Raw genomic sequence first — 14,972 nt, forward strand, 5'->3', positions numbered from 1 at the left:
ATTTGACGTGCATGCATGTAACATTTAGAGGTGAGGTGAGGTGAGGTGAGGTGAGGTGAGGTGAGGTGAGGTGAGGTGAGGTGAGGTGGCAGGGTAACTACAGTAGACTACGGTTAAAACGAACACGCTTATAACGAACTGACGGATATAACGAACTTACTTATTAGTCCCGACTTTTTGCTGTAGTTATGCTGTATATATGCTTATAACAAACTACGGTTATAACGAACTACAAATAGTATTCCCTTTGAGTTCGTTATAACCGTAGTTTACTGTACATGTATTTATTGCAAAAAAATTCCATTACTGAACAGAGGCAATAATGTGGACATACACAAATAGAGGTGAGGTGAGGTGAGGTGAGGTGAGGTGAGGTGAGGTGAGGTGAGGTGAAGTGAGGTGGCAGGGTAACTACAGTAGACTACGGTTAAAACGAACACGCTTATAACGAACTGACGGATATAACGAACTTACTTTTTTGTCCCGACTATTTGCTGTAGTAATGCTGTATATATGCTTATAACGAACTACGGTTATAACGAACTAAAATTAGTAGTCCCTTTGAGTTCGTTATAAACGTAGTTTACTGTACAAGTACTATCTGTTAACGTCTTTTGGTATGACACTGCCGAGAGTCGAGCCCCGGGCCTTCCGCTCTCCAGGCGGACGCTCTAGCACTAGACCATGGGGGCGGTCTGTAACATTTGGAACAATTTTGCCATTGTACGAATCTGTATCTAAATATCATAAATATTTCGCATCGCCAGTGCAGTCAGGAACACGACCGAGTTGTTCGTTACAGCTATTAACTCCCATGGTCTGGTACCTAATTTCCTGAGCTTATAACTCATGTCTTGTCATGTTGGCAGACCCATTAAATAATATTTTAGTATATATATTTTGAATAAAACACATTAAAAACACATTTGAATGTGTTTACGAATACGTTCATCAGAATATTCACAATTATCTCAGGAGCAACCTCAGAAAATATCTCAACGTGCACCTTTAAATTTAGACTTGTACTTGACTGCGGTGCTCATGTTGACTTGAGCCGCCCAACTGCGGTTATTGTAGACTGCGTGAAAGCCGGTAATATAGACGTGTGTCATCGAGTGAACACCGAGGGTAGACAGAGATAGCAAGACCTAAAGTAGGTCACTCATGTCAAAGCAACCGGAAATGCCTCTCGGTTTCCCAATTACCTTCGGGGGGGATATGTCATTGTCACATTTACACGTGACCCTGTGTCAAGAAAGTAACATATTTTTCAAAGATAGCTTTTCACACTTCTGTGTGTAGATCTCTTTCGTTGACTTAAGTTGGCTGACAGTATTTTATTGACGGGATCGCACCTGAGTCTTTGACGTGACAAGCGAATACTTGAACCACTCGGCTACAATTCTCTTGTGAAGTTGGGGGGCACGGGTGGCCCAGTCGTCAAGGCGCCGCAATTCGCTGTGCAGAGTTGCGTCCCTTGGGCACGCCAGAAACCTATGATTTTGGGTTCGAATCCCGATTCGCCCCGAATTTGTGTCTAGGTTTGTCAGCACCATACCCGTGTTCGTGGGTCTCACCGAAGTGGTAAACGTCTGAGATCTGCATATAACTGGAATAATGTTAAAATTGGGTTAAACCCAACTCACTCACTCACCCATTCTTGTGAACTTGTGCAAGTGGAGCGGGACACGTGACTGGGATAGTTGACCGATTATTATATTTGTTGTTTATTTGTATTTCACGTGCTTATATGTATATGTTTATTATTTAAGCACGTGAGAGGTGTCTGACAGTATGGCAAGAACCTGTTTGCAGAGATGCCGATTTCGTTTGGGAAATCCAAGTAGATTTTCTAATCTACACGCGTCTTCTGTCGATAACATCTGTGTTATGAAACCGGATCGTTCCGGAATGAACAGACTTAATAAAATTAATTTGTTCACCCAGACGTACTTGTAGAGCGCCAAATGAACTCGCTCGCGTAAAACCTGAGTTTTCTTTTAAACATTAGATGTAATGTAGTGCGTTGCGTTAGTTTTCGGGATTTTTTACTTTAAGTTTTTCTTTCATATTTCAAACAGGAATTTTTTGGAGCTATTTTTTATTTTAGATTCATGTACATTTTTACAATGGGGAAGAACACAGGAAAGATAAATAATAGGTACACCTATGACGCTGGCAAAACAACGGAACACGTCATTGACATCAAACAGGAATATGACATTGTCCGGTACTCGCCGGGGTATTTATGCAGAGAACAATTACACATGGTCATGAGGAAGATGTAAGTATCTACATATAGCATCTACTTCATGTGGAATTTTTTTTTTGTCATTACGAAGGAGGAATCACATCGTCATCATATTGCAAATCATTCTCGTAAGTTTCGCCACGCCACATTACTCATGATGCGGACGGGATGTGGTGAAACGATGCTGAAATCATGGTTTAGGAAGTAATACATCATGACTGCCATCGTGAACTAGTGTATGCAGACACAGATGACAACCTCAACATACCATGATATGGCTTAGTCTGTCATACAGACCCTGAAACAAATATATCCAATACAGCCCATGCAAGTCTATTATGTTTGGCAAGTCTAGATTACTGCAGTATTAGTCTGTGATACAGACCCTGAAACAAATATATCCAATACAGCCTGTGCAAGTCTGTGATGTTTGGCAAGTCTAGATTACTGCAGGAAAATGAAGAAAGTCTCTGGGCTTCTTTTCATCATATTTTATAACTATAATTTAACAACTGTTTTTTTCTGTAAAATATGTTCATTTCAGAGACTTGAAGTTAGTCTAGATGTGGCTATCCTATTTTCAAAAGTCATTACAGATGTTGTTTTTCATTTTTGACAAAACTTTTTGAAAGCGAAAATGAACTCCTAAACATGTTATTTTTAAAACTTTATATTCATGAATTGGAGCTTTAACGCACAGTTGATACTTTAGGCCATGCTAATTTCAGACAGATACGTTGCTGTGAATAGAGCGTCAGGACAAATAGAGCGCCAGGATGACTAGCACATCATGACAAATAGAGCTTCAGGACCAATAGAACGCAGGATGAATAGAGCACCAGGGTGAATATGGCGTCAGGATTAATAAAGCGTCATGGTAAATAGAGCGTCGTGGTAAATAGAGCGTCAGGACGAATAGAGCCCCAGGATGAATAGAGCGTCAGGACAAATGGAGCGTCATGATGAATAGAGCCCAAGGATTAATAGAGCCTCATGAACAATAGAGCGCCAGGATTAATAGAGCTTCGGGACAAATAGGGCTCCAGGATAAATAGAGCTTCGGGACAAATAGAGCGTCAGGATCAATAGTTCGCTCGTCACGCCAAAGACCCGGGTTCGATTCCCGACATGGGTACAATGTGTGAAGCCCATTGCAGGAATATTGCTAAAAGCGGCGTAAAACCATACTCAATCACTCACTCACTCAGGATCAATAGAGCTTCAGGACAAATAGAGCGCCAGGAGAAATAGAGCGCCAGGGCAAATAAAGCGTCAGGATGAATAGAGCGTCAGGATGAATAGAGCACCAGGATGAATATGGCATCAGGATAAATAAAGCGTCATGGTAAATAGAGCGTCAGAATGAATAGAAAGTCAGGATGAATAGAGCCCCAGGATGAATAGAGCTTCTGGACCAATAGGGCGCCAGGATGAATAGAATTTCAGAACAAATAGGGCGCCAGGATGAATAGGGCGCCAGGATGAAAAGAGCGTCAGGACAAATAGGGCGCCAGGATGAAAAGAGCGTCAGGACAAATAGGGCGCCAGGATGAAAAGAGCGTAAGGACAAATAGGGCGCCAGGATGAATAGAGCGTCAGGACAAATAGGGCGCCAGGATGAATAGAGCGTCAGGACAAATAGGGCGCCAGGATGAATAGAGCGTCAGGACAAATAGGGCGCCAGGATGAAAAGAGCGCAAGGACAAATAGGGCGCCAGGATGAAAAGAGCGTCAGGACAAATAGAGTGCCAGGATGAAAAGAGCGTCAGGATAAATAGGGCGCCAGGATGAATAGGGCGCCAGGATGAAAAGAGCGTCAGGACAAATAGGGCGCCAGGATGAAAAGAGCGTCAGGACAAATAGGGCGCCAGGATGAAAAGAGCGTCAGGACAAATAGGGTGCCAGGAGAAAAGTGGGTCAGGACAAATAGGGTGCCAGGAGAAAAGTGAGTCAGGATGAATAGAATTTTAGGCCGCGGGGTGACAAGCTGACGCTTCAATCACCAGGCTGCGTCCTGTTACTTTAACAGTTAAATTATCATCTGTAAAAGTGTCGCCTGCAACTTCATTGGTGTTGTCAATATTTCTAAAATGTTCAAGAACAAGAATATGTTCTTGTACCACTTAGGGCCTGGTACAAACAGAGAGTATTTGTGTGGTGTAGAGATGAGAACATGATATATAACAATACATATATTTTTACAAGTTTTTAAAGTTATTGGCGACGTCCATCGTGGTATATTTGGGAGATAAAGGTATGTGATTATTCTTGTGCAGAGATTTGTGGCATATACAGACTCATCCAATTTGGGCTTTACGTTGGTCTCAGCTGACACATGGGAAATACAGTCCTGGCAACAAGACCTGACCATTCTCTTGGTGGTTCATGATATATTTTAGGTTGTCTTTATCAGTCTGGGTGGGTTGCCTATTTCGAACAGTGCCGTGAGATTGCCCCTGAGGTCTGTGTACTGTGAGCATGAGTGCAGGAAGTAAACTTGTAAGAGACATAAGCTTCCTCCATGAGTCGTCTTGCTTCAGTACATTCACTATCGAACCATGGATGTTTGGTGGCTTAATTAGTGGAGGTTTATTAATTGTAAATAGGATATCACAGAATGAGCCAGCCTTTGTTTCTCATTCTTTTCTGTTCTTTGGTATAGGGCGTAGAATGTCATCATTCCCAGATGTCTCCCTTATTCGCCTATAACTCCATTATTCCCCTACAACAATCTTATTCCCTTAATAACTCCCTTATTCCCTTAATAACTCCCTTGTTCCCCTATAATTCCCTTATTCCCCTACAACTCCCCTATTCCCTTAATGAATCCTTTATTCCCTATAACTCTTTTATTCCCAAATAACTTCCTTATTCCCATATAACTCCCATATTCCCCTATAAACCCCCTTATTCCCCTATAACTCTGTTAGTACCATATAACTTCCTTATTCCCATATAACTCCCATATTCCCTTATTAACACCCTTATTCTCCTATAAACTCTCTTATTCCCCTAATAATTCTTTTATTTCATTATAACTGTTATTCCCTCAATAACTCCCTTACTCCCCTATAACTCCCTTGTTCCCCTATAAACTCCCTTATTCCCTCAATAACTCCCTTACTCCCCTATAACTCCCTTGTTCCCCTATAACTCCCTTATTCCCCTATTAACACCCTTATTCTCCCATAACTCTCTTATTCCCCTGATAATTCTCTTATTCCATTATAACTGTTATTCCCTTAATGAACTCCCTTAGTCCCTTATAACTCCCTTATTCCCCAAAACTCCATCATTCACTTTGACTCCCTTATTCCCCAATTACTCAGATTCAGCAATAGAGATGTACAGCACAAGACACTGACTAATACGTGGGAAGCGGTAACTACGCATCAGCTATTGTTGCTATTCTCGTTTCTCACATTTGCCATGAGAATATGTCCGGAGCAAGCGCAAGAGCCGCAGGCATAAAAAGGGAAATCCCCTACACCGATGAAATCAGACCACGTGGGATCCAGTAAGGGCCTTCCCCGCTAAGAATAGATTTGAGAAAGCCCAGGGCCGGATTATATAAGCTCTCCTTACGACTGAACGTCTGAGGTCCTGCTTTGTGCCGTTGTTGTTTGACAAGCGTGACAGCTCAGTCTGCCCCTAACGCTACACTCTACAACGCTTGTAACACTTGCTTTATTTCCTACAGCGGGCTGATAACACAGTTACCAGAGAGTATGAAGGAGGTTGTGCTAGGACTGTACCTCATCTTGGCATCATGTGCCGTGGTTCTGCTCGTGCCGGTGCCGGCCGGACGTCACTTCTTCGTGTTCTGGAAGACCGCCTCGAGCCACCTCATTCCACGGACAGAACACGCTCACCACAACATCAAAGAGCTTCTGCTGGACTATGTGAGTATATATCTGATTGTGACGATAGCTAAAATGTCCAGAGTTACGTTGTGGGCGACGCTACACCTGATCGTGTGATTGTCCGTATCATGCTTCTACCGTGGCGCCATAAGTTTATTTTAACCCGCTGATGTCATGTTTATTTTGTAATACGTAGTTACCATGACAACTAGAAGAGTCGTTGAGACCCATGACGGTGCCGATCTTGGTCAAATTGTTTTGATCAACGAAGTTCAGATTCAAATTTAACGAATCATTGCTGCATTGGTGGCGTCCGTCGTCCCAGCAGAAGTCACTGGGGCGTCCGAGCCTCAAGGGTGCCCGCGGACGTGACATTGTGGCGGGGCGACATAGTGGCAGTAAAAGCATGGGATCTGGTCTCAGTATACCCCAATCCGGATAGGGTCAAGGGCGGAGAATAATATGATATTGATATGTGTGCAGCGGACGGACGAGTTGTTGTGCAATGCAATGCACAGTTGTTGTCACTATGACGTTATCAGCCACACAGGGACTGCATAGTAGGGACTTTGTTGGGGACTAACAATAGAAATTGTAAACATTCAGTGCTCAGATACTATGTTGTGTTTGTGTGTAAAAAGTCGTGGTGTTCAAGTAGGTACACATTATTAAACGCTGAACAACCTAGCTGACACACAGGTTTGGCACACACACACACACACACACACACATACACCCACTCCTCCATTCGTCGTCATCGACAGTTTTAATATATTTTGCAGCAACTACTTCCACATATGTGAAAACACCATCACTACTACATCAGTACCGTGATTAACCGTGGAAATATTACAATGTATTACACGTGTTATACTACAGGTAGTATGTGTTACATGTGTTATACTACAGGTAGTATATGTTACACGTGTTATACTACAGGTAGTATGTGTTACAAGTGTCATACTACAGGTAGTATGTGTTACAAGTGTTTTACTACAGGTAGTATATGTTACACGTGTTATACTACAGGTGGTATGTGTTACACGTGTTATACTACAGGTGGTATGTGTTATTCGTGTTATACTACAGGTGGTATGTGTTACTCGTGTTATACTACAGGTGGTATGTGTTATTCGTGTTATACTACAGGTGGTATGTGTTATTCGTGTTATACTACAGGTGGTATGTGTTACATGTGTGATACTACAGGTAGTATGTGTTATTCGTGTTATACTACAGGTAGTATGTGTTACATGTGTTATACTACAGGTAGTATATGTTACACGTGTTATACTACAGGTAGTATGTGTTACAAGTGTCATACTACAGGTAGTATGTGTTACAAGTGTTTTACTACAGGTAGTATATGTTACACGTGTTATACTACAGGTGGTATGTGTTACACGTGTTATACTACAGGTGGTATGTGTTATTCGTGTTATACTACAGGTGGTATGTGTTACTCGTGTTATACTACAGGTAGTATGTGTTATTCGTGTTATACTACAGGTGGTATGTGTTATTCGTGTTATACTACAGGTGGTATGTGTTACATGTGTGATACTACAGGTAGTATGTGTTATTCGTGTTATACTACAGGTAGTATGTGTTACATGTGTTATACTACAGGTGGTATGTGTTACAAGTGTTATACTACAGGTGGCATGTGTTACAAGTGTCATACTACAGGTTGTATGTGTTACAAGTGTTATACTACAGGTGGTATGTGTTAAATACTATGAGTTGTATGTAAACGTGTTATTCTACAGCAGTATGTGTTACACGTGCTCTACAACAGTGGCATGTGTTACAAGTGTTATAGTACAGGTAATGTGTTGCACGTGTCATACTACAGGTTGTTTTTGTTTCACGTGTTAAATACTATGGTGTTACACGTGTTATATATCACCAGTAATGTAGGTGCTACATGTGTTATATATCACCGGTAATGTAGGTGTTACACGTGTTATATATCACCGGTAATGTAAGTGTTACATGTGTTATATATCACCAGTAATGTAGGTGTTACACGTGTTATATATCACCAGTAATGTAGGTGCTACATGTGTTATATATCACCGGTAATGTAGGTGTTACACGTGTTATATATCACCGGTAATGTAAGTGTTACATGTGTTATATATCACCAGTAATGTAGGTGTTACACGTGTTATATATCACCGGTAATGTAGGTGCTACACGTGTTATATATCACCGGTAATGTAGGTGTTACATGTGTTATATATCACCAGTAATGTAGGTGCTACATGTGTAATATATCACCAGTAATGTAGGTGTTACACGTGTTATATATCACCGGTAATGTAGGTGTTACATGTGTTATATATCACCAGTAATGTAGGTGCTACATGTGTTATATATAACCAGTAATGTAGGTGTTACACGTGTTACCTATCACCGGTAATGTAGGTGCTACATGTGTTATATATCACCGGTAATGTAGGTGCTACATGTGTTATATATCACCGGTAATGTAGGTGGTACACGTGTTATATATAGAGGATTCATCACGAGTGTTTTTTAATATGGGAAATATCAACCGAGTCTTAGTTAATCGGTATTTGTCGAGCCTTTGGCGAGGCAAATACCGATTAACGGGACGAGGTTGATATTTCCCATATTAAAAAAACACGAGTGATGAATTCTATTTATCATTTTCACATTTTTGCTTCCAAATTAAGGAATAATTGCATGAAACATTAACATCAGCAACTTGTCGAAATCTTACGTATAGATCGTGCGTAGTGATACTTGTTTTCCATAGCCATGTAAACCAAAATAAACAATTCGCTGAGAAAAAAAGTTCCTCGGATTATTTTAAACAAAATACTTGAACAGACTTTTGCAGAATAATTGAAACTTTAATAACGGTAACAACAACGATTCTGTGTAATCTGATTATATCTCTGGTGTAACTTCACTTATAATATATAGTTTCAAATCAAACTGCTCGCTCTTCCGGTTATCTAATTTGCATATCTAATTTGCATACTTATGTCATTGGGGTATGACATACATGTTTTTATGTCATAAGCTTATGTCATGGATAAATGCTTAAGTTAAATGATAAATCACCGGTAATGTAGGTGTTACACGTGTTATATATCACCAGTAATGTAGGTGCTACATGTGTTATATATCACCAGTAATGTAGGTGCTACATGTGTTATATATCACCGGTAATGTAGGTGGTACACGTGTTATATATCACCGGTAATGTAGGTGGTACACGTGTTATTCTATGTGTTGAGTGACTGCATTATGAAAACAATGTTTAGTGAATGCATTATGAAGAGTGTTGAGTGAATGCATTATGAAGAGTGTAGAGTGACTGCATTATGAAGAGTGTTGAGTGAATGCATTATGAAGAGTGTAGAGTGACTGCATTATGAAGAGTGTAGAGTGAATGCATTATGAAGAGTGTAGAGTGACTGCATTATGAAGAGTGTAGAGTGAATGCATTATGAAGAGTGTAGAGTGACTGCATTATGAAGGATGTTGAGTGAATGCATTATGAAGAGTGTAGAGTGACTGCATAATGAAATGAGTGTTGAGTGAATCATTATGTAAACAGTGTTGAGTGAATGCATAAAGAAGAGTGTTGAGTGAATGCATTATGAAGAGAGTGTTGAGTGAATGCATTATGTAAACAGTGTTGAGCGAATGCATAATGAAATGAGTGTTGAGTGAATCATTATGTAAACAGTGTTGAGTGAATGCATAAAGAAGAGTGTTGAGTGAATGCATTTTGAAGAGAGTGTTGAGTGAATGCATTATGAAGAGTGTCTTTAATGTTCGGGGTATCAACAGTCAGCTATGTCATGTGCTTGTGGTTAAATTGGTCCCGCCCCGCCACCCCTCGGCCTCGCTGCCGCCCTGGCAACCCTCGGCCTCGCAGCCGCCCCGCCACCCCTCGGCCTCGCAGCCGCCCCGCCACCCCTCGGCCTCGCTGCCGCCCCGCCACCCCTCGGCCTCGCTGCCGCCCCGCCACCCCTCGGCCTCGCAGCCGCCCCGCCACCCCTCGACCTCGCAGCCGCCCCGCCACCCCTCGGCCTCGCCGCCGCCCCGCCACCCCTCGGCCTCGCAGCCGCCCCGCCACCCCTCGACCTCGCTGCCGCCCCGCCACCCCTCGGCCTCGCAGCCGCCCCGCCACCCCTCGGCCTCGCTGCCGCCCCGCCACCCCTCGGCCTCGCTGCCGCCCTGGCAACCCTCGGCCTCGCAGCCGCCCCGCCACCCCTCGACCTCGCTGCCGCCCTGGCAACCCTCGGCCTCCTCGCCACTTCGCCGCCTCGCCGCCCCGTCGCCCCGCCACTCCGCGGCCAATTTTATATCTTATTATTTTATATGCATAAAGTTTCGCATAACATTTCCTGACAGTTGTTTACGAAAGTCGACATCTGTATCTAATTAGACTCCAAATCTCGTCCAGCGGCAACCTTATCTCAGTGCTGTGCACACAGAAGCGTCCTGCGGTACGTTAGGCTGGGCCTGATCAGCTGTATAAATAGTCCATCAGTCGGCTGTACCATGACCGACACAAAACTGACTGAAAGCTGCAAGTCCAGCACAACGCCTGGCGTATCGGGCTGACAAGAGACCAGAGTACACGGAGACGTTTGCAGTCCCAGCTATTCCTGTGTATTGTTCGCATGTCGTTTCTCTCAGTGGGTCTCGAGTCTGTTCGCGTTCATGAATAACGTCACGGTCATGCAGTCATCAATGGAGTCAAAATAATCTCTCTCGTTTCGTTAAAAATCAGTTTGACACACATGATCGTATAATGGTGCCTTTTAAGTTATTTTTAGTTGTTTATATTTATTTAAATTCGTTATTTCTTTTCATTTTTTCACAAAATAATATTTTGGGAGAAATTGTTGGTGAGGGGCGAAATATTCGTAAAAAGGCTTAAAAAAGATTGTCTACCGAGCTATGAGAATGATGTCATTAGGGAGAGCTTAGGAAGAAAAGGGATCCCTAGCCATAAAGACTGCAACAAATGTTATATTTGGGAGAACACTTTCTTAGTAAAGTACAGGTGCAAGTGCTTTTTGGGGTTGAGTCCCATCCGGCACACGAAGTCAGCGATCTAACCTAAATGAAAGTTCGACAACTGGTAGTCTAGATCACATACTTAGTGTACCCCTCTGACAAGTGTTAATTGACACGACCCCCATGGCCGAAAGCTATGAATACACAATGCCATTAAGAAAGTGATGAAATGTGGTAAATGTTATATTTGGTATACCACTTTCTTAGTAAAGTACAGATTCAAGTATTTTGTTTGGTTGAATCGAACGCGCGCGCACACGCAGGCACACACGCACGCACGCGCACACACACACACACACACACACACACACACACAATCACACACACACACAATCACACACACACACACACACACTGTGTTTCTATTCTAATTACATTTTCTGAACCTGCTGTGTATTCCTTCCGTTTTGTCGTACTCATCACCTGGAAACACCATCACACCATTAAGTGTAGCTGCTAGTGAAAGAGCATCGTTGTAGTATAGCGGGGAGGGGGGGGGGGGGGGGGGGGGGGGGGGGGGGGGGGCTTGTGGTGAAGGTGTTCGCTTGCCACACCAAAGTGACGAGTTCGATTCCCCAAACCGGTACATTGGGTAAATCCCATTGTGGATGTTCCCAGCTGTTCCCCGACGACTAAGAAGCGGCACAAAAAACATACTCACTCACTCACTCGCCTTAGGCCGACTGGACGATCATGCCACAACGCAGAAGTTACTTCCTTACGTACATGAACTATAAAAACCACTGGACGTTAATAGGGATACTGAGATCCTCCGTACCATTTCCACATACGTGTACTGACTTCCAGGAATCAGGGGCGGAACCGGGGCGGTTATAATTAGACTAACACTAAGTCAATGAAAACATGTCTTTAAAATAATTTTAAAATTTTTCGAAAGAACCTTTCCTCATCTGTTGTTTTCATAACACTAAGTCAATGAAAACATGTCTTTGAAATAATTATTAAAAATTCAAAAGAACCTTTCCTCATCTGCTGTTTTCATAACACTAAGTCAATGAAAACATGTCTTTAAAATAATTTTTAAAAATTCGAAAGAACCTTTCCTCATCTGTTGTTTTTATAACAATAAGTCAATGAAAACATGTCTTTAAAATAATTTTAAAAATTTTCGAAAGAACCTTGGCTCTTCCGCTGTTTTCATAATGTGAAAGCAAGCAAGCTAGGTTTGGTTAGTTTGATCTAGACTTGCCTAGGCTTTTAGTAAAAAAAATAGAAAATAGAAATTCCACAGTCATGGAGCAGGACTACAGGGCTGTGTATCTGGTATAATATAGTATCTGCCAAATCATGGTTCCACTGAATGCTTTGGGCAAGAAAATAAAAACTGGACGTTTTCAGAACAGCATGGAACGACAATGAAACGTTACTAATGTGATTCCACCCAAGTTAATGTCGTACTGCTTTAATGTGACCGTTCTGAAATCTTCTGAAGTGAAACGTCGTGCCAGACACGTGGAATACCAGGCTCTGCTGCGTGACCCAGCGTTCGGGGGGGATTAAGCAGCGCTAGAGGAGCTATCAGATAACAGCGAGGCGGTGCAGATTGGGTGTCGTGCATTCGGTGCAAAGAGTACTTTTGAAACACTCCGCGTGCTGTTGTAATGAAACAGACCCAGCACCGTGGTGGCAGTATCACGTGACATCTACCCCACAGGCAAAGTTATTCAGTGGAATTGTAGAAGATTCAGGGGAATTGGTATATTTCAATGACAGGTCCGAGGGGCTCTGGCTCTAATCAGCCAATCAGCACTGAGGTAAACCTTATCAGCCAATCACCAACATCTCTGATCTCTGCATCTCGAAAACGAACAAAAACGGACAGTTCCAAATGCAAAATAATGTAGGCAACGCTCTTATATTGCTGCACATCTGACATTTGTGAGATGAAGTGCACAAGCACCTTCGCATCCCTTGTTTAGGTATGGTACCTAGATTTTGCTGACGGTCCACCTGGATCTCCGTTGCCTGATGTTCACACTGGGAGATCTTGTAACCCAGGACCACGCCGTGGTGGTGTACATGTGTATCATGCACACATTATGCAGTGGTAGGATTATTTTACATACGTTGTATCCACCATCAATCGCTCAACAAGGTGGGGGTGGTGGGTGGGGTGGGGGCGACTATCCTAACTGTTAACCCGCCTAGGGGTACCTTTCAGCAAGAGGGTCTAAACGTGATGGCCACGAAAAGCTAATTAAATAAATTATGCAGCGTAAAACAATAATCACTCACTCACTCACTAGATGTGATGATGATGATGATGTTGTTGATGATGATGATGGTGATGATGGTGGTGGTGGTGGTGTAGTGATGGTGATGATGATGGTGGTGGTGGTGGTGGTGGTGATGGTGATGATGATGGTGATGGTGGTGGTGGTTGTGGTGATGGTGGTGGTGATGGTGGTGGTGATGATGATGATGATGATGATGGTGGTGGTGGTGGTGTAGTGATGGTGATGGTGATGGTGATGATGATGATGATGGTGGTGGTGGTGGTGGTGGTGATGATGATGGTGATGATGGTGATGATGATGGTGTTGATGATGATGATGATGATGATGATGATGATGATGATGGTGATATGATGATGAAGATGATGATGATGATGATGATGATGATGATGATGATGGTAGAAATATTACGGGCGCTTCCAATGGAGCATATTTCGCACTAGAGCCTTAAAGTAACATCGTTGCCGGGGCTAAATATCCATTGTGAATCACTTGGATATGTAAATTGTTCTTCTTTTTGTCGCAGTTCCGGTCAGGGGTGGTGAACGTGACGTCGGGTGGGAGGCTGGAGTCGGCCAATGAGCTGTACCGCTCCCTCAACTTGTCAAAGTTCCCGAGTCAGGGGGTGTTGAAACGGGAAGGAAAGAAGCCTTTTTTCTTCATCAAGGTAGGTACACGTTACCATAGACCGGAGATTCCCCTGTTATACCAACAGGAAGCATACCACGACAGAGACCTGGTACACTAGTTCCTGAAATTAATGGACAGCCTCCGTGGTCTAGTGGTAGAGCGTCCGACCGGAGAGCGGAAGGTCCGGGGTTCGATTCCCGTTAAAAGATGGTACTTGTTGTTACCCTGTCTGGCGCTCGGCATTAAGGGGCTAAAACAAGGACTGGTCAGCCTTGAGTCAGTATACTGTGTCTGAGTGGGGTATTCATGTTAAACTGCGGCATGGTATCTGAGTGGGCTAGCACTATACATCGGACAAGTACAAGCAGCCACACACACGTGCATGCACGTCGCTATATAAGTGCAATAATCTTAATAAAGCTTGGACGCGACGTTAAACCCCATTTCAGCTCACCTGAAATTAATGGAACAAAAGCGTAAAACTTTATTCACTCACTCCTTTCAGGGCACAATTTAGGGCATGCGGTGTTACATATCTCACACTGATAGCCGTCCTGTAGATGTCTTTCTGGACAAAGCTCACTAGGGCACCGCCATTGTGGTCCAGCGGACAGATCGTTTTTTCCGAGAGCGGAAAGTCGGGGGTTCGATCTCTGTACTCATTTAACTATAAATCTTTGGGGCGGTCGGGTAGCCTAGTGGTTAAAGCGTTCGCTCGTCACGCCGAAGACCCGGGTTCGATTCCCGACATGGGTACAATGTGTGAAGCCCATTTCTGGTGTCCCCCGCCGTGATATTGCAGGAATATTGCTAAAAGCGGCGTAAAACCATACTCACTCGCTATAAATCTTTTGATATTATTGACAAAATGATTTTTGGCCTTTCCATAGGTAGTGGAGTTTG

General features: G+C 43.1%; 1 protein-coding gene across 4 annotated transcripts in view; it reads left to right on the plus strand.

Annotated features, from left to right (window-relative positions):
- Positions 1 to 14,972, plus strand: part of LOC124113482 — a 58,763-nt gene that overhangs the window by 36,136 nt on the left and 7,655 nt on the right. For 2 of the 4 annotated variants that reach the window (XM_048397119.1, XM_048397120.1), the window contains exons 2-3: positions 5,952 to 6,153; positions 13,966 to 14,106. In XM_048397119.1, the coding sequence (XP_048253076.1) occupies positions 5,980 to 6,153; positions 13,966 to 14,106 (315 nt within the window). In that variant the 5' untranslated portion in view covers positions 5,952 to 5,979. Of the gene's footprint in view, positions 1 to 5,693; positions 6,154 to 13,965; positions 14,107 to 14,972 lie in introns of those variants that run through there. The other 2 variants (XM_048397121.1, XM_048397118.1) reach the window with 2 other exon arrangements.

This window comes from Haliotis rufescens, unplaced genomic scaffold, assembly GCF_023055435.1.
Source record: "Haliotis rufescens isolate VD_foot unplaced genomic scaffold, xgHalRufe1.0.p SCAF_16, whole genome shotgun sequence".
In the NCBI taxonomy this organism is placed as follows: Eukaryota; Metazoa; Mollusca; class Gastropoda; order Lepetellida; family Haliotidae; genus Haliotis; species Haliotis rufescens.